At 41.5% G+C, this 20770-nt stretch overlaps 1 protein-coding gene across 6 annotated transcripts in view; it reads left to right on the forward strand.

Annotated features, from left to right (window-relative positions):
* The window catches only part of RGS6 (regulator of G protein signaling 6), a 565374-nt gene that overhangs the window by 17751 nt on the left and 526853 nt on the right, over positions 1-20770 (forward strand). For all 6 annotated transcript variants that reach the window (XM_043556509.1, XM_043556506.1, XM_043556510.1 and 3 more), the window contains exon 2: positions 8620-8723. In XM_043556509.1, coding sequence (XP_043412444.1) covers positions 8640-8723 — 84 coding nt within the window. In that variant the 5' untranslated portion in view covers positions 8620-8639. The remainder of the gene's footprint in view (positions 1-8619; positions 8724-20770) is intronic.

Genomic DNA, 20770 nt, shown 5'->3' on the forward strand with positions numbered 1-20770 from the left:
ATTTTGAAGTGAGCCCATCAACAGTGTGTGCAGCTTGAACAAAGATAAGGTATGGGATGGCCACTTGAGACAAACAGAGAGCAAACTTGGTAGTAAAACGTCTAGATTTGATGGGCAGTGTTGATGAAATTTGAAGCTTGTGCTCATGCATTTAAAATGCAGCCAGTCGGTCTGGTTTTGTGATTTCTTTCTCATTCCCGCCACAAAGAGCATACCTGCTTGGGTGTGAGCTTGGGTCTTCAGATATTATATGGATATTGTGTGGTGGATATTCTGGTTCCATCAACGTTGGAGTTTTGCCTGGAAATCTGCCACAGAAAGAGCAGAGTTGGGGCAGTTAAGGGTATTTGCAAGGGTGTGACTGTGAGTGGCTAAAATGAAAGGACCAGTGAGAGAAAAACGTGAAGGCAGAGCGAGGAGGAGGAGTAAAAGGCTTGTGAGTCCCATGGACTGAATGTCTAAATAAGCTTGAAAAATGTGTGCAGTGAATGTAGAGTAAGTGAGCTGGAGACAACTGGTAAGTGAACTGGGGTGTGAGGTGGTCCAGTCACACTGATGATGGGGTTCGGCACGTGGCCGTGGGAGACGGTGGCCAAGGAAGAGCGTTGTAGGAAGAGGGTTCAGGTGGGGAAATAGAAGGATGGAGGAACCGGCTTTCCAGATAGGTCTTTGATTCTGATGTTCACGTCACTGAGATGGATGAAGGAGTGAGGGATGGAGAAGAAAACCTCTGAGAACTAGAAGCAGGAGTCCTCGGGAAATGGGAAGGCTTAACAGGAGGGAGGCAGGATACAGTAGTGAGATTGGGTAGAAAGTGGCGCAGCTAGATGGTCTGAGTGTCACGAGAGCAGGGATTTGTGTAGGAAGGCAGGAGGGAAATCACTTGAAGCAGCAATGTGGAGCCGGGACAATGCTTACCTTACTTCCTGGTTCGAGATACGTGGGGTGAGAACAACTGGGCTCCAGGGGAGGGGACGTCCTTGGGGGAAGCCGGGTTTCCATGAAGGTCACTGAAGGTCAAAGTTCAAAGACAAGGTGGAAGGACATAGTGGGCATACTGTTTATGCCCAAAAAGAGTTAGAAAGGCAGGGAGGGTGGATGGGGAGTTGGCAGGGTCTGGGGGTGTCCAGAGCAGTGTGGGGGCCAGAGCCCTGGTGAGAGAGGATGCCTGGGTGGACCTGAACTTTGAGCAGTGATTGCAGCAATAGGACCGTGAGCCACATCACAAGGCCAAGCACATCCTGTTATATGAAAAACTTTCTGCTTCTCCCTCCCAGCTTAATTTTTTGGGACTTTTGCTTAATATAAGGAATGCGAAAATATTTATCTTTATAAGCAGCTTGAACAAAAATTTGTTTAGGCTGTAAGGCAGCTGTGGCAACTTAAAGAGGATTATATTTATTTTGTGTGTCTTAAGGTTGGGTTGGTAGGGGGAAGTCAGCTTCGCTGATGCACTAGGAAGTAGAAGGTAGGAACCACAAATCAGTTGAGGACCTACTAAGTACCAGTTGAGCTATGTACCAGAAGTACCTACTACGAGGTACTTCCTATGCGATATATAGGTGCTAACTACTTTATATTTAAATATATACTTAAATTTCGTATATTCACAAAATTATGCCTTAAATTCTTTCTATAGGTGATGTCACTGGAGACCACGTCGGAAAGTGTGGGCACTGGAATCGGTCCTGGGTTTGGATTTTAGTTTCTTGGTTGACAAGCTATTTTACTTTTGGCAACTTTGGGCCTCAGTTTTCTCATCTGTAGAATGGGGATAATAACAGCCACCTGTTAAGAGTTGCTGTGGCGCATTGCTCGGGTGATTCTAAGGAGCAGGCAAGGCTGAGAACCCCTGATACCGGTGATCAGCATTTACTCCGTTTTATAGATGAGGAGACCAAGGCTCAGAGAGGCTAAGTAAGCATAGCACTAAGTTGTTTGTGGCCACACAGCACTAAGTGGCGTGGCCAGGATTGGGAGCCTGTTCTTTGACTCCAGGACCCTTGCTCTTTTCAGTGCAGTCTCTTCCTAAATACAAGGGAGTCGAGCCCCACCTCCACATGGCTGCCCAGACAGTAGGCAGCATGGGATGGGGTGAAGGGGTTAGGTGAAGAGAAGGCAGGCTCCATGGAATCTAGGGCAGTGGTTTCCAGACCTGACTGGGCTTTCACATCACCTGGGGACTGTTTAAATGATAAATCTCCAGGGGCCACCGTAGGTCCACCAGATCAGAATTTCTGACACCTGGGACCCAGGAACATGGATCTTTAGAGTCAAGCCCAGGTGCTTCTGAGGCTGCTGGTCTGGTTCAATTCCTTGGACCAGCTTTCGGGAACCGCCAAATGCTAACCAAAGTCCTGAGATGATCAAGCGATTATATCCTGGGTGCCCAGCATTGCCACCAAAATTGGCCCCTAAGGATTGAGCTCTCGCATCTTGCTTTACGATCTTGGGCGTCTCTCGCTCTGTCACTGAGCAGCTAGACTTTGAGTTCGTCTGTATAGGAAGTGTCACGTTGGCAGACCACTATAACCGAAAGAAGTATTTGTTTTTCAGAACCGTTGTTCTTTCTTCTCCCCCCTGGAGGTTCCTGCCCTCTCAGTCAGATTAGAGCTATATAAACAAGCTTGTACTACTGAGCTAGCACACTTCTTGTAAAGTTTTTTTCTCCCCAAAGTGCTTAACATTGCTGATGTCAGAAAAAAAAATCCATTGGGTTTTAATGGGCCGAAGCAAACAGTGTGAGGTTGATACAATAGGAGGAGAGGAAATAACATCAACAGAAATTCTTATTTGGTAGCACAGATATTCAGACTGTTACAGTCAGGCTTTGATTACCTCTCTTGCAAGATATTTCCCTGAATAGGGTTTTGAGGGCTAGACACAAAGAAGGGCAGGCAGGATGTTTAAGGATTTTAGCTTCATGTGACAGTGATCTCGGTGGCATTGGAGTGTCACTGCAGTGGTCTGCCTCTTAGGTGTACGTCAGGATCACCCGAGAAGCTTGTTAAGTAGCTGATGGCTCCATCTCGGAATCCCTGAGGTGGGGGGAAGCGTTTCTCCAATGATTCTGATGCTGATGGCCTGGGAATTTCACTTGGCCAAATAGTGGCTGGAAACCAGACTGCTGGCCGGTTGCTGCGTTCATTCCGCGCTAGGGAATTTGCATGCCCTATTTGATTTCCTCTTCAAAAGCAACTCTGCAAAGTAGAGGACTCTCACCTTCCAGGTGAAGAGCTGGAAGGTGGGGGAAGGTGGGGGGAGGTACTCAATTGCCAAGGCAGTCTTGGTGTGGCCAGAGCTGAGATGCTATTTCCTGTCTGACTTCAAAGCCACTTCCTTTTCCACATCATGGAGGTCTTTCTACCTGCTGGGCTCAGCATTGTTATCTGCTGGACCCTAGTCTTGGCTGCTCCAGAGAGGCTGGCATTACAAAGGAAAACAGCTGGCATTTGTTGTAACTGCAAGCTACAGCTGAAATAGAAGTTTGGAGTAAATTGCAGTCCTGACTTGCAGAAGATTTACTAATCAGTTTGAGTCATAGATACTCAATTGTTCTGTTATTGACAAGGTGTCTCCTCACTATACTTTCCATCCTCCCACATGTTCCTTCTTATCTAAATTGCTCATGGATTCCAAAAGTGGATTCCTGAGTTCAGGGCTGGCCCATATCAATAAATTCTGGGGAAAAGTGTGATTCTGTCCATAGGTCTTTGCAAGAAAGAGTCTTCTTTGTGGGGCAGTTTCAGTGGCTTGTTATCTGGATGGGTATTCCAGAAGGAGTGCGCTGCATCTTGGTCGAATCTTATCAATTCCATCATTCATTCAAAAATATCTGAGTACCTACAAGGTGTGCCACACCTTGTTCTAGGTGCAGGATGAACCCCACCAACAAAGACTCTGCCCAAGCAGAACTGGCTTTAGTAGAGGAGATTCCTGATAAACAAGTAAACAAAGAGAGGTGCAAAGCCCTGTTATTTCTCACTCCACGTTTGTCCCATTTAATCTCCTTGAGATCAGATCAGTCCTCATGGTTTTTTTTTTTTTTTCTTTTGGGTGCCTACAGCTTCTGGGGCTTCACGTGGCCATGCTTGATGCCTGTGTTGGCCCCTAGGCTGGAATGGCCTCTTCTGCTTCCCCCAGACTCCTCTTCATCCTTCGCTGTCATCTCAGCTGCCAGCTTCTGCCCTGCACCGGCATAACCAAATACCCACACATTATGACATCCTGTTTCTGTGGACATGTCTGTCACTCTTCCTGGACTCTCAACACTTTAATGAGATCATCTGTGTCTGATTTATCTTTATATCTCCAGGGCCTACCATATCTTCATATCTCCAGCCCACCTTCTGAGTGGATGCTCAGGGGGGGGTTGCTCCAAGAAGAAATGTTGAGTCCCACTGCCCCTGGTGGTGGGTGGTGGTATTACAGAAATCGCTTCAAGGTTGGGGATGCTGAGTCTGGGAGAGGAGGCTTCACTCCAGCAGTTTGGTGATTCCTTGACAAGCTCAGCATGAGTGATGCCATAAATGGAGGACATGGGCTAGGATAAAGAGAGGTGGGACGGAACATTCTGATGATGAGCATTTGAAGGAAAGTTTTGAGGTTCCAGGGCAGAGCTGGAAGGAACACTGGAGATGTGGGGTTTTACAGCTATTGTCCACTTGGGGTCCGGGGAAGTTGTGACTTGACCTGGTTCTGACAGCTAGTCAATTGCACACAAGGTAGGAGACCCAGGCCACCCAGTTCAGAAGGCTTTCCGCTATGCTGGGACTATAGTGACAGATAAGGAAACACAGGCACAGGGAGGTGAAGTAACTTGTTCCAGATCACGCAGCTTGGAAGTGGTGCAAACTAATTTTGGATGTGGATCTGTCTGATAACAGACTCCAGCTTGTAACCACTGTGCTACCTGTCTGTCTCTTCTCGGAGTTTTCAAAAATCAAACCCTGAACACGTTTTTAGCTTCTCCCTTGGTTAGCTGTAAGCCATTTTAGGAAAAGAATATCATTCATGTGTTTCCTTTCTACTGAAATGTAGTTTTGTGTTTCTTTCTACTGAAATGTAGTTTTGTGTAGTTTTGTAGTTTTGTGAAATGTAGTTTTGTACTGAAAAACATTCACATTCTTTAAATATTAAAGGCCCTGAATTGTTTACTGTGTGCACATATACATGTAGCATAAATAAGATGAAGTTTTTGGTTTTCACTACCATGAAATTTAAACTATTCCTATTTCATTTCTATCATATTTCATTTAAAAATATTTTAGGGGTGCTTAGGTGGCTCAGTTGGTTAAGTGTCTGCTTGATTTCAGCTCAGGTGATGATCTCATGTTTTGTGGGTTCTAGCCCCATGTCGGACTCTGTGCTGACAGTGTGGAGCCTGCTTGGGATTCTCTCCCTTCCTCTCTCTCTGCCCCTCCCCTGCTCATGCTGTCTCATTCTCTCTCTCAAAAAATAAATAAGTAAACTTAAGAAACTAATAAATATTTCATATATTGTAATGAATGAGAATCTAGCCCTTTAATGTCACGAGCCCTAGCTTCCTAGTCAATGAATGTAATTAGAACATCCTTACCTGTGTAGGTTTTGCATCCCATTTGTCTAACATCTGTTGACGCATGGGCTTGAAAGTGGTTATATCATTATTTTAGCAATGATTCTTTCTAGACACAGAAAAGTTGAATGACATTGAGCTGCCAGAGGAACCAAAAATAGAAGTTTTTCTACTATATACTAGATTCACTGAAATTCCTAATAGGGAGACTTGTCTGCCTGCACTTGGTAGTCTAAAGTCCTAGTCCTGGACCATCAGCCTATTATAACACTAGAAATGTTTCTGTGCGTGCGTGTGCGTGTGTGTGTGTGTTGGGGGAATTGGCCAGGAAGAGGCGAAGGCAGGGCTAACAGGATTGTTTTTAGGTCATTCCCAACCTTGTTGTTATAACAACAAGGGAGATAATATGGTGATTATTATGGTGGGAGATAATATGGTCATTAAAGTCAAGTGTTCATTTAAAAATAAAGCCAGAGACCCAAAATGCCTCTGTTGCATAGATAAGTGAGCATACATAAATGGACTCAGTTTTTGTTTTTCATGCTCTGTCGTATTCCGTATTGAGGCAAAGGAGTAGGCAAATAAGTAGCTGTTCATTAAAAATAAAACAGCGTGTTATTCATTTAACTTTAAAAGCCACTGATTGGAATTAATAATTAGCTTTTCCGGGGCGCCTGGGTGGCGCAGTCGGTTAAGCGTCCGACTTCAGCCAGGTCACGATCTCACGGTCCGTGAGTTCAAGCCCCGCGTCGGGCTCTGGGCTGCTGGCTCAGAGCCTGGAGCCTGTTTCCGATCTTGTCTCCCTCTCTCTCTGCCCCTCCCCTGTTCATGCTCTGTCTCTCTCTGTCCCAAAAATAAATAAACGTTGAAAAAAAAAATTAAAAAAAAAATTAGCTTTTCCATGTAACACTATATTCACAGAAACCCTGATATTACAGGACATAGAGGTAAGAGCACGTTCTTTATCTCTTCATGTAATCTAACTTTTAAAATGCGTCTTAATTCACAAATGACAAAGAAAGCACGCAACATTCAAACGGTATACTTTGGGCATTTAAATTCTTAGCACAAATGACAAATTCCTATCTCTTCCCCATCTTCTGCCCAAATTTGTTTTTATGGAATGACCTTTGGTACCAACTTATTTTACAATAAAATATTTCCTGAGCTTTTATTTTAAATTGAAATGGCCTTTTCTGTCAAGCGTGGTATTTGTAAAAGTTTCTTTGATGAAAAGCCTATGGATTTTGTGCAAATAACCCAGGCAGGCTCTTAGCTTAGAGATAACATTTGTATAGGACTTTTATGGCTTTATATGATACCTTTACACTCAGTTTATTAGACCCTTACCTGTGAATACTCAGTAGAATTCACATTTTACTGATGAGAGCAGTGTAGAGAGAGATGCCTTGGTGTGGTTCTGGGTACACAGCAGGCATTCAACATTTTGTTTTAAAAGGAAGTTAACAAAGAGAACCCAATAGGTTATTTAACTTGTGCAAAGTCACACAGCAAATACAGTGTGATACCAAGAACTGAACTTCTTTACCCAAAAATTCCATATGTTGTCACTGTTATCTTTTGAGGCTTTTTAAAAAGGTCAAATTAAAAAATATTCATTCTACTTAATTGAGGTAAAATTCACACAACCTAAAATTAACGACTTCGAAGCGTACATTTCAGTAGCATTTAATACATTCACAATGGTCTGCATCCATCGCCTTTATCTAGTTCCAAAATGCTTCGTTATCTCAGAGGGGATCCCAAGTCCATTAAGCAGTGGCCCCATTCCATCCTCTGCCCAGCTGTTGGAAACTACCTGTCTGCTTCCTGTCTCGATAGATTTACCTATTCTAGACATTTAACATAAATGGAATCCTACAATGTGTGACTGCCTTCGTCTGTTCAGGCTGCTATGACAGAATATCCTAGATTGGCTGGCTTATAAACAACAGAAATTTATTTCTCACAGTTCTGGAGATCAAGGCTTCAAAAGATTTGGTGTGTGGTGAGAGTCTGTTTCCTGGTTCATGTATGACTTTATTCTTGCCGTGTCCTTATATGGTGGGAGGGAGCTCTCTGGGCGTCTTTTTTATAAGGGCACTAGTCAGCTCCCAAAGGCCCTACCTCCTAATACCATCAAGCCAGCGGTTAGGATTTCAACATACGGATTTTGTTGGAACATAAACGTCCAGTCCATTGCAGTGACCTTTGTGTTTGGCTTCTTTCACTAAGCATAATGTTTTCAAGACCAATCTGTGTTGTAGCATGTATCAGCACTTTATTACTTTTTACGGATGAACTTTATTCCACTGTAGGGAGAGACGATATTTGGTTTATCCACCGATGGATGGACACTGAGCTGTTTCCATTTTTTGGCTATTGTGAATAGTGCTACTGGGAACATTAATGTTCAAATATTTGTTGGAATACTTGTTTTCAGTTCTTTGGGGGTATAGTTGAATTTTCAAGTTACATGGTAATTCTATGTTTAACTTTTGAGGAACCACCAAACTTTTTTCATAGCAACTGAACCATTTTACATTCCTATCAACAAGGTACAAGTGTTCAGATTTCCCCACATCCTTTGCCACATTTGTTATTTGAGGTTTTTCTCTTTTAGTATGACCGACCGTCCTAGTGGGTATGAAGTGGTCTTTCCTTGTGGTTTTGATCTGCATTTCCCTAGTAAAATATTCAGATTTGAGTGCATAGAATTAATCAAGAAGTGAGCTTTGGTAAGACAAAATCAACATCACAATGATTGGCTTCATCTGTCCTCAGGAGATTATTTAAGACGGCATAAGCTCACCTCTAGGGTACATGATTCTGGGCTGAAAATAAAGAACATGTTGCTTTGGGATTAGGAGAATGTATGTGGATCAAGACCCCAGTTATCCCCTAGATATTTTTTTAAGATACTGCTTAAATTAATGTGGAAAAATGAGAAATTTATCATGTTTTATTTTCATATCACCTGCCAAAAGATGCTTCCTTGCATGGCAGGACTTTCTTTGTATAATTTTTTCATGTCTTAACGGTCTATTCATTTATTTTTGCAGTGTGAGTGAAGACATCCGGGATGGCTCAGGGATCTGGGGATCAAAGAGCAGTGGGGATTGCTGACCCAGAGGACAGTTCTCCAAACATGATAGTCTACCGCAAAGTAAGGCCTCTTATTGAACGCTGGGGGTGCTGCTTGTGTATGTGTTTGTGTTCCGTGCAGGGTTGACTGATGGTTGACAGCTTGACAAATGTTTTCTGCTTAAACTGATAAATGAGTATCATTTTCTTCTCATGTCCTCTGATTTTCCAATTCTAAAACTCAAAGAAGTTAGGTTTTGTCATACTTGATATTGAACACTTGAAAAATACGATTTGATTTTCTTTAAAGATTTTGTTTTTAAGTGATCTCTCCACCCAATGTGGGGCTTGCATGTACAACCCTGAGATAAAGGGTCGCATGCTCTACAGACTGAGCCAGCCAGGCTCCCCCACTTTGGTTTTCTTTAAACGCAGAGATTGCCTAAGCAGTGCAGATGGAGACGTATTCTCCTTCAGTGTCAAGGCCTTTGTGTAACATTTATCAACTGATTGTTTTTGAACCCATAGTATGTATAAGATCTGGTCTAGATGCCGTGGGAGATACAGAGGTATGCATGAATTAGATGTCTGTGGTTGGTGAAGACAAGAGATGTACACAAATGCAGAGTCTGTAATAGTCTAAGTGTTAATTTCCAAAAGAGAAGTGCAAATACGGTATTATATGAAATCAGAGGAGTGAGTGATTACTTCCAGGCTCAGAGGCCAGGTGTGGACTGGTGGAGTGGTCTTTGAATTCACATTTTAAAGGATGGGTAGGACTGCTTTATGTGGAAAGTGGAAAGAACAACATTCCGGTGGCGAGATGCATTAAGCAAAGGCAAAGGGCTGGAGAAAGTGAACAGCAACCAGAACTAGTGAGCTTGGGCATAGGTGAGTTACGTGGAGTAATGGAGGTAAGATTTTGGGAAGACAGTTTGGATGGAGCCAGATTTTGGAATGTTGAATCACAGACAATTTAGTCATGAAAAACTTTTGTGCCGGGAGTTGCAAAATCAACATTTCCCTTTGGGATTATGAGTCTTGCCCCACTGTGCCAGACGCATTGTAGTGAAGGTAGACTGGAGGCTTAATGGGGGAGGGGGTGGTGGTGGTATTTCTGTATCTGTGAGAAAGAAGGAGGATACTAATCTCGCAGGGGAAATGCCCCTCAGAATTGAGTGGGACTGAGCAAAGGAATTAAAGAGTCTAAATTAAAAATGTCTTGGAAACTGAATGGATATAGAATTAGGAGGGAATAGAGAATCAAAGGTGGCTGTTACATAGCCGCTTTGGGTTACACTGGCAAGACACTGATGCTATTAATTCAAATAGGGACATTTGGAAGGATGTTTTCAAGGAAGGAGATATGGCACATAAGTTTTATTCGTGCACATGTTGAATTTGAGGGAATAACTGCCTATTACTACACGTTTAATGCTTGCACGTGTGGGAAAATTTGATCTAACTAGATTACGTTATTAATAAGGAAAATTGGTTAATGTTCATTCACTTCACTAAATATTTGAGTTGTCTGCTGGGTTCTGTGTCTTCTGCAAGACTGTGTGTTTGATCTCTGCTAATCATATGGGCAAGGTTGAACTAGATATTCCTGGATGATCAATGTGGTGAATTTTTCTCTTTCCTTATAAAAATAGAACTCAAAACTAATCTCGCTTTGAGTATCAAATTCCTTCATCCTTTGCTTTGTAAGAGAATGCTTAGATAACCCATCTCTAACAGAGAAGCCTATTAAAGTGTAATAAAGAAAAAAGAGATTCACACGGCTAACAAATTGGTGAGGCATACAGAATAATACAAAGATGTGTATTCCTCATTACCGTCTTAACCCACCCCACGCCAGGGAAACCCTAAGCCAAGATCATAGGAACCTGAGCTTTGGAATCAGACCTAGGTTAAAATTATTGCGATGCTACCACTTCCTAGTGATGTGACCTTGAGTTAGTTATTAATTCTGTGAGCCTCAGTTTCTTCATTTTTAAAAAGAAAAATAAAACAGGGGGAGAGGGGAAGGACAGTACCTCATGGGGTTATTGTGAAGATTCATTTAGATAAAGTAAATGAGGAACTTAATGAAATCTTTTTTTTTTTCTTTAGGGTGTTATAAAAACAGTGTCATTTGGAGAAAGGAGATAAATTATAAGATGTTTAAATATTGGTACTATTAATACGTTGACTTAAGTATGCTCATACAGTGAGTTGCCTTTTTAAGACACAGGAAAACAATACAGATATTTTTGTATTATTCAGGAGATTGTAAACTAATGGGTTATTAAAGGTTGGTAAGAAATGTAAAGGTCATGCAATGCAAACACCTTTCTACTAGAATATTTGGGATTATGTTGAAAGGAAAACTTCCTACAGGTTTGTGCAAACTTGATTTTTACTTTTTAGGTGGTAGCAGGGGACTCTCGGTTTAATTTAGATACAAAGCTGTCAATTACCATAGTTCTTCAAAGATATGACGACTAGCCTCTTGGTTTCTATACTGGAAACATATCTTGCTTCCTTTTGACAAATTTGCATGTGGGATATTTATGTGTTCATGTTATTTGTCATAACAGTTAAATTGCTATAAAAGGGATATTACGTCTGTTCAATCTATTAGGAAGAAAGAAGGCATTGCTTAGTATGGGTCTAGGACCTGGAATCATTTAAACCTAGTTAATTTGACTAATTTAAGCCATGGTTACGTTTCAGTCATGGGATATTTACCTAGTTCTCTACTCGCAGTGCTATAGACCAGCCGTTGGCTACAACCAATACAACCAATATTGTAGGACACTATCCTCAAGGTGTCAGTAAAGATTAAACCTTGCAACCAAGGTCAATTTAAGACATATACGTACTATGGAAGTCCTCTTTTATAGTGTTTTTTTTTTCAAGTTGTAAGCTCTAAAACCAAGCCTTTTCTTAGAGGTCCACGACAAAAATTTACATTAAAAATTATGCAAATAGTACTTTCCTTTTTGTTGTCTTTCTCTGGTTGTTTCTTACTCATGTCAGATGTTTTTAGTGTGACGTTTTTGCTTGCATTGTGTTGTGTTGATTCACATGCTGGCATTTAAAAAGCCAGATCTAGAGAAATGGAGCTTTTGGGTGAACTTCCGAGTCGTAAGTGGGATGATTATGTCCACAACGTTGTTGTGACTTTTAAATGCCATTTCGGGTGGTAACCTTCTGACATATGAGTAATGATGGGTGGGTTTCTCAGGCCTACACCTTCAGAATACTCTTCATTTTCTTTTCATGTTTTCTGTGTCATTAACTCTGAGAAGTTGTACTTTCCCAAGGCATGATTTATTTATTGAGTTGAACAGACTTTCTCATTTAGTTTTTCCATCCTTCACATTCACATTTTGGATTGGAGGTGTATATGAAAAATGTATTGGTCACATTAAAAATCTATTTAAAAGAAAACCTTAATTATTCATTAAGGCACCCAGACCCTGTTCACCTTTTTTTAATATTCTTGGATCCAAAAGATCCTGGGTCATTGAATTGCCCAACGTAGGGATGATATTTGAACCTGGCTGGATGTCAGATCATTTAGGTGTGTTTTATAACAATATTGATCCTCAAGAGATCCTCCATCCCTCCCTCCCCAAGGCATTTTTGTTTCATATGTCTGAGCTGGGTCTTGGGAACCTGAGTTTTAAACTCTTTCTCAGGAGAATCTGGGCTCGAAGCACTTATTCAGTATGTTTTACAATGTCCAGGTAGAGTACACGTAGCACCGTAATGGGAAAGTTAATGTTTTGAAGTGGGTTTTTGATTTTATAATTATTTATAGATCTCTCAGATGTAGAAGAACCAGGCTTCTGTCATGGAGTTACATGTAAGGGATTTTAGTAACCCCTTCAGAGGAGCAAAGTAAAGTATGGAGAAGGTGCGTAACTTGCATGAAGTTACTCAGCAGTCTCCCAGTGATTGGGTCCAGGTGGCCTAACTGCCCCCTTCGGCGTCCCTTCCACCACCATGTTATCAACTACCATTGCCACATTGTTGGGGTTCAGCAGACACTGGATAAGTTAAATAAGTGAAAGTACCGTGCGGCGGATCTTTGCTTTTCATGCTTAGTCTGAGAGATTTGACTTGGGTTGACTTTGAACATTTGTAATGCGAAAGCTTCATTCTACTTGCTGGCGCTCTTGCTTCTTGGTTAAAGATTTTCGAAAATGTTTACTTTCTTTTTTAAACCCAGAATTTTGGGGCGCCTGGGTGGCGCAGTCGGTTAAGCGTCCGACTTCAGCCAGGTCACGATCTCGCCGTCCGTGAGTTCGAGCCCCGCGTCAGGCTCTGGGCTGATGGCTCAGAGCCTGGAGCCTGTTTCCGTTTCTGTGTCTCCCTCTCTCTCTGCCCCTCCCCCGTTCATGCTCTGTCTCTCTCTGTCCCAAAAATAAATAAACGTTGAAAAAAAAATTAAAAAAAAAAATAAACCCAGAATTCTTTTGAGTACAAGTAGGTTGCTTTCTGATTTTGTTTGGTTCTCTGAGTGGTGTTAATAATGTCTCTTGAGAAATTTCCAACTGGACTGGTGATTTGATTTGGTAGAACTCTGAGCAATTAGATTGTAGTTGGACGGAGAAAATTGTGGCTTAACTTGACCCAGACTTGGGTCAGGAGATGGGATGGTGTGATGGAAGATGCCAAACAGGGAGCAGAGAGCTCTGGGTATCCGGCCCTAGCTCCGACACGTACTGCTTTGGTTCTCTGGATGGGGAACTTCATTTTCCCAGCTCTGTTTCTCATTTTGACTTCCTCTTCTCTACTTTTTTTCCTCCTTCCTTCCCAACCACAAAATCCTCCTTACACAAAAAGAATATGTTCAGTGTCCACATAAAGTAGAAAGAAGCATGATAAAATGAACCCCGTGTGCCTACCAACCCACCAACATAATAAATAAAATATTTACTTTGGCTTCGTTTCCTCTTCTGCAAAGTGAGGGGATTGGACTAAATATCGTAAACATACTTTTCTGCAATGATTTAAAAGGTTCATTCTGTAAGTTTTTAATCATAGATTAATTCGCTTCTCTGCTCTAATTCACAACAAAACAATGTTGTGAGACCGTAGACACGTGTAAGGGTCTTTAGAACTTTTCTAGAAATATTTCAAACAGTCCTATGTGACTGAAATTGGACGGGGATAAAACCTAATGTCGTTAGGCATCAGAAGAAAAATTCTAGTTGCAATGATTTAACATTCAACAGTTAAAAGTATCTTCTTGGTGGTGACCTGTTTCTTTGGCTTGCTAGTAACATTTAAGACATTTGTATAATTATCATTTGGCAGTATTGATTGTATGTTAGACAGCAGGAACAGTGTCAGCAGCACTGGATATTGTCAGTAATATATAGCGTTAGGGATGAATTAGAAGTTTTAGAGAAAGAAGAAAACGCCAGTGTGCTTGTCTGTCATTGCTGGCTTCCTTCACTTGTTAGTTTCTACTGATTTACTCCTTTTCTGCTGGAATTTGGGTCTTGCCTTTGTGTTGACCTGATACTCCAAGGTCACTTCCCCTAATGTTCTAGGACCCTGGAAGCCCTGGGCAGAAGCTGCTTTAGGCACATGTCCAAAAAGTCAACGTGGTCCTATTTTAGTTACACAGGCAGTGGGATGCAGCAAGAAGGGGAAAACATTTAGCTTGCTGATGAGCACGCCGGGAATAGGACACTGTTTTGGAATTCACAGAAGGCAGTCGTGGTGGCCAGCGCAGCCGAGGGTCAGGGAACCTACAGATTCTGGTGACCAAGGCACAGTAAGGACTAGAAACCATCTAATCAGCAAATATGTATCGAGTATCATTTGTGTGCCAGACACCGTTGGGTGCTAGGAATGCAAGATAAGGTCTGTGCCCTGAAAAAAACCCGTGGGCTAATGGAGCAGAGACGGGTAACTAGACAATTGCAAGAGGCCATCGGTAGAGGTGAGCCGAGGAATGATGAAGGAGGTCGAAGGGTCATGAGATCCCTATCAAGAGAGAGGATGGGGGCGCCTGGGTGGCTCAGTTGGTCAAGCATCTGACTTTGGCTCAGGTCATGATCTCACGGTTCGTGAGTTTGAGCCCTGCCTTAGGCTCTGTGCTGACTGCTCAGAGCCTGGAGCCTGCTTCAGGTTCTGTCTCCCTCTCTCTGCCCCTCCCCTGCTCACGCTCTGTCTCTCTCTTTCAAAAATAAACAGTAAAACAAAAAAGAGAGAGAGAGGATGATGATGTCATAGAAGACAGCCCAGGGGATTTGGCACCTGCCTTAATTCATGAAAGATGAATAGGAATTAACCTGGCAGAGAAGGGGAGAAAAAGCGTAGGAGGCATAAGGACTACCACATGGAAAGGGACAGAGTTGTGATGTTATAAACTGAGTTCTGGGAACTTCAAGTGGCTGTTCTCTTGGAGCGGGGTTTATGTGATGGGGGCTGAGAAATAAAGCTAGCTGGGGAGATTAGGACTGGATCGCAAAGGGCCTTATACATCATGCCGAAGATTTAGGACATCATGCGGGAATCTTCCTTTTGTGCCTGCATGCCCATGTTCTACCCCCTCCATACTGCTCTCTGCCCCAGGAGGTAGACTACATCTGCAGGGATCCTGGAATCTCTGGCTTTGAATCAGATTGGCTCAGTAGAAGCCTGGGGAGAGACGAAAGGAAGGAAGAAGAGCAAAGCCAGATATTTCTTCCCCTGGCTCCCTCTAGAGTTTTGCACTACCTGTGTCGCTTTACTGAAGGTCGTTGTTCCTCCCAGGGCAGGCTGTTCTCCCCTGGGTCCTGATACCCTTTTCCTTTCCTCATCTTTTTGGGCATTTGGGTAGCTCCAGTTTGTATAGTCTTCCATTGCTGTATAACCAATTACCCCAAAATGTAATGGGGTTAATTGGCTTTACCATGATGTTTATTATGTCACAGTTTCCATGGGTCATTAATCTAAGGTGGGTCCTCTGGGTCAGTGTCTCTCAAAAGACGACAGTCAAGACATTGGCTGGGATTGCAGTTTCATCTGAAGGCTCACCTGGGGCGAGGCTCACTTCAAGCTCACTCCTGTGGTTGCTGGGTGGGTTCAGTTCCTTGAGTGCTGTGGGGCGATGGCCTCCATTCCTCCGTTCCTCCACTGTCAGTTTCTTGCTGCATGTGTTTCTCCACGGGACAGCTCACAACATGGCAGCTCATTTTGACAGAGTGAGCAAGGAAGAAGAGTAAGAAAGGGGGTTGGTAGTGGGAGTCTCACTCTTTTATAACCCAGCCTTGCACATGACTTCCTATATGCCTTCTGTTAGGAAGGAGCAGGTCAGTGGGCCCACTGCTAGGTGAGGGGTTTTGCACAACTCAGAGGTTCCGAGTGTTTCCTTATGGTTCTCCTGTACTCTGCCACTTCTTGATACTTGGTCCTTTTTGAAATAAACCTTTCTTGAATTGTCCTATGTGTGCCATATGTTTCCTGATAAAGCTCTGACTCACACAGGTATTAACCCCAAAGCAGAGGAAAACCACTGAGACCTTGTTTTTCTTCATAAGGAAATTCACCGCAAAAAAGTTTGAAGCGGGGAAGTCATATGGTCAATGTGGAGAATGCACTTATGCAGAGAGGGTGTAAGCGAAATGGTAAAATTAGTAGGTCGAATGGTTTCGTGAGTTTACAGGAATCCAGGTGAGGGAAAACTGGTGGCCATATCATGGCAGTGGTGATGTAGATGAGTGGTATGTTTGAGAGATGTTTAGGAGGTAGAATCAACAGGATTTGGTGACTGCTAAGATGTAGGGTGGATTTGAGGGGAATAAGGAGGTATCTTTTCACCAGGCTGTACCTGGGAAATGGCGGAAGGTCTCTTGGAACCAACAGAATTTTGAACCAAGTAACTGTAGAGCTGGATTGCCTGCCCTTCTTCTCCTTGTGTGTAGAGAAGTCAAGTGTCACACAAAGAGTATGTAACTAGACCAGGGTGTCTGGGCATTGATTGTGGCCACACCACTAGCTCATTTTGGCCACGCGTGAGTTGCTTCTGTTTTAAGTCGAGCTCTGCCGTTTGAAGTGAGGGGTGAGCTAGGCTGGGTGATCTCAAAAGTACTGTCAGTTCTCACATGCCAGGGCTTTCATAATCTAGAATAAAGACATCCACATTTCCTTACCTGTTTACTGTTTCATAGCCTCTTTGTTTTCTTTCACGTTTTCCTTAAAAAGTTAACCCAAGCAAAATTTTAAAAAGTCAGGTAAATCAGGATGTTTCAAGCAAATGCTTTTTGCTCTTGAACATTTAGGGCTTCTTTTCTTTTTTTCTTTTAACATTAAATAAATTACCCAAGGACTAACTTCAGAGAGTATTCTGGGTAACTAATTGAATTGTTCAATCTGCATTTTAAGATTCCTTTCGTTAAAGAGCTCGAAGGTTTTTTATTGCCTTAGGAAACAACTGTTCTGTTTTCCTTTTCCCCTAGGATTGGACTTGCCAGAGGAAAAGCACCCCATCACATTCCCTTGGTTGGCAGGAGACAGGAGTGTGGGCAAGTCCCGGGCTAGTGGTATCAGTGTCCGCAGATGAAAGGGCTGGTATTTTTAGTGTTGAGAATAGCTCGTGTGGTTTAACATGATGTGTTTCCACGAGTATAACTTTCTAATTTGGAAAGCCTTTGGTGTGTTCAAGGCCTCATTTCATTTTTCCAGTTTTTCCCCCGCATTTCATTTCAAGGAGTCTAAGATTTTACATTTTGGCAGTTTATTACCTTCACTATCGACACGTCTTTGTAGTATCCCTTACAGTACAGCGAGCTTGTATGGCCATAGGGTTCAGTCCCCGTTCTTGAGATTTTGAACAAGAAATACTAGAATCTAACAGATACCCGTGAAGGGAAAATAACGAAGTGTTTCACTCATTGTGGGATAGGTGGATTGTTTTTTAAAAAATCTGTTTGCCAATATAAATCAAAACTGAAATTGGAAAAGTCTTTTGATTCACATCCGCACTTCTAAAAATGTATTACAATAAGGGAATGGAAAAAATATACAAAGATATAAGTATAGACTTAGACATACACTCACTCCAAGAGAATATTCACACCTCTGTGGTGAATAACATCAAAAGATATAAATCAATCAAATATCTGTTGAAAATGAATTAAAGGGGCGCCTGGGTGGCTCAGTCAGTTGAGCGTCTGACTTCGGCTGAGGTCATGATCTCACGGTCCGTGAGTTCGAGCCCCGCGTCGGGCTCTGTGCTGATGGCTCGGAGCCTGGGGCCTGCTTCAGATTCTGTGTCTCCCTCTCTCTCTGCCCCTCCCCCGTTCATGCTCTGTCTCTCTCTGTCTCAAAAATAAATAAACATTAAAAAAAATAATAAAAAATAAAAGAAAATGAATTAAATACTCATGGGGGGTATAGGATTTATATTTGGGGTAACCCACCAGTTAGGTTACTGGGTCCCTGTTCTGATATATCTACTAATTTTCTTGAAAGGAAGATGGTTACTGACACCCGGGGATATGGTATGATTGAATAGTCGGTATTTTTAAAAACCTACAAGACTTTGCCATTTTTGTTTTATAACATTTTTGTTTTATTTGCTAAACATAATGGTTATGTAGATTTACTAAAAAATTATTGTTGGGGCGCCTAGGTGGCTCAGTTGGTTAAGCATCCAACTTTTGATTTCGTCTCAGGTCATGACCTCACAGTTCGTGGGATCAAGCCCCACATCTAGCTCTGCACTGATAGAGCACACCCTGCTTGAGATTCTCTTTCCCTCTCTCTCTACCCCCCACTGCCCCCCGTGCTCTCTGTCTTCTTCAAAATAAATAAATAAACATTAAAAAAATAAATATTGTTTTCATTTTTTTATTTTCTACATCTCTGTGCTTACCTCTGGGACCTTTTTTCTTTGGTCTGGAGAACTACCTTTAGTATTTTCTTGAGCGCAAGTCTGCTGGTGCAAGATTAAGGAAGATAATAAGGATTTATTGGCTCCCCACTCGATACCAAATACAGTGCTGGGTGCTGTGCATACATTGAATCATGCGATCAGCAGAATAGCTTGTTAGGCAAATGGCGGTCAGCCTGTATGACATACAAGAAAACAGGATCAGAAGGAGTAGATAACTGGTATTGAGTTTTGAGTCTGGGTTTGCTTTATTCTAAAGTCTGTAATTTTTTTTCAAATAAATTGAATTATGTTAAAAAAAAAACAAAGGAAATCTCAAAGTTGTTTGTAGTTAATTATAGGAAGGTTGGTATTGACAGGGTGGGCTTACAGAGGAGGAAGGAATTTCAGGAGAAATGGTTTGAATTGCATCTGTAAGAAAGGGGAGAATTTAATTCTGTAGGAAAAGCCAAGAAATGATTCTAGGTGATGGGGTTGTGTAAGCAAGGTTTGGTGATAAGAAAACCTAGATGTATTTAGGAGGCAGTGTATTTTATAGCACTAAATCTAGGAGGTATGCCTCATGTAATAACAGCCTTATTCTTCATATGGAGAACCTGAGGCAAGAAATCACTAAACATTTCTAGTTCTGAAACTCACATGGTAAAATATTGGTACAGCTGAGCTTTCTGCCAACTTTCTTTCTTTCCTTTTAAAAATTCCTTGTTTTCCATTTTAAGAGTAATAATTCATTTTCAAAAGAATATATGAACTAAAAAAAAATCTCATTTATTCCTACCATGCAAATATGACCACAGTTAACATTTTGGTCTATTTCCTTCCAGTCTTTATATATATATATATATATATGGGCTATATATATATATATATATACACACACACATATACATATACATATATACATATATGTATATGTATATATGTACATATATATATGTATATATATATATGTATATGTGTGTGTGTGTGTGTGTATATATATATATATATATATATATGTGTATATACACACACACATATAAAGCCCTGATATATATATAAATAATCAGGCTATATGTATCAGGGCTTTATATGTATATATATATTTATCAGGGCTAGAAAGAAGAACAAAGCTGGAGGTATCACAATCCCAGATTTTGAAATACACTATAAAGCTGTAGTAATCAAAAGTGTATGGTACTGGCACAAAATAGACACAGAGATCACTAGAGCAGGATGGAAAACCCAGAAATAAACCCACAATTAGATGGTCAATTAACATAACAAAAGTCTATAACAAAGGGAGCAAGAATATACAACGGGGAAGACAGTCTCTTCAGTATATGGTGCTGGGAGAACTGGACAGCTACATGCAGAAGAATGAAACTGGACCACTTTCTCACACCACACACAAAAATAAACTCAAAATGGATTAAAGACTACATGTGATACCTGAAACCATGGGAATCCTAGGAGAAAACATAGATAGTAACTTCCTTGACAGCAGTTGTAGAAACATTTTTCTAGAAATGTTTCCTCAGGCAAGGGAAAAAAAAGCAAAATTAAACTATTGGGACTATACCCAAATAAAAGGCTTTTGCACAATGAAGGAAACCACCAACAAAACAAAAAGGCAACCTACTGAATGGGAGAAGATATTTGCAAATGATACATTCTATACGGGGTTGTTATCCAAAATATATGTAGAAGTCATACAGCACAACAAAAAAACCTCCAAATAATCCAATCAAAAGATGGGCAGAGGGCCTGAATAGACATTTTCCAAAGACATACAGATGGCCAACGGAAACATAAAAAGGTGATTAACGTCACTAATCATCAGGGAAATGCAAATTAAAACCATAATGAGGTATCACTTTACATCCGACAGAATGGCTAGACTCAAAAAATACAAGAAACAACAAACATTGGCGAGGATGTGGAGAAAAATGGTGGGAATGTAAATTGGTGCAGGCGCTGTGGAAAACAGTATGGAAGTTCCTCAGATAATTAAAAATTGAGTTACCATACGATATAGTAATTCCTCTGCTGGGTATTTACCCAAAGAAAATTAACACTAGTTGGAAACAATATATGCACTCCTGTGTTTATTGTAGCATTGTTTGTAATAACCAAGATATGGAAGCAACCCAAGAGTCCATCCATTGATGAATGGATAAAGAAATATATTACCAGCCATGAAAAAGAATAAAATCTTACTATTTGCAACAACGTGGATGGACCTAGATGGTGTAACGCTAAGGAAA

The sequence above is a fragment of the Prionailurus bengalensis genome, chromosome B3, assembly GCF_016509475.1.
Source record: "Prionailurus bengalensis isolate Pbe53 chromosome B3, Fcat_Pben_1.1_paternal_pri, whole genome shotgun sequence".
Lineage (NCBI taxonomy): Eukaryota > Metazoa > Chordata > Mammalia > Carnivora > Felidae > Prionailurus > Prionailurus bengalensis.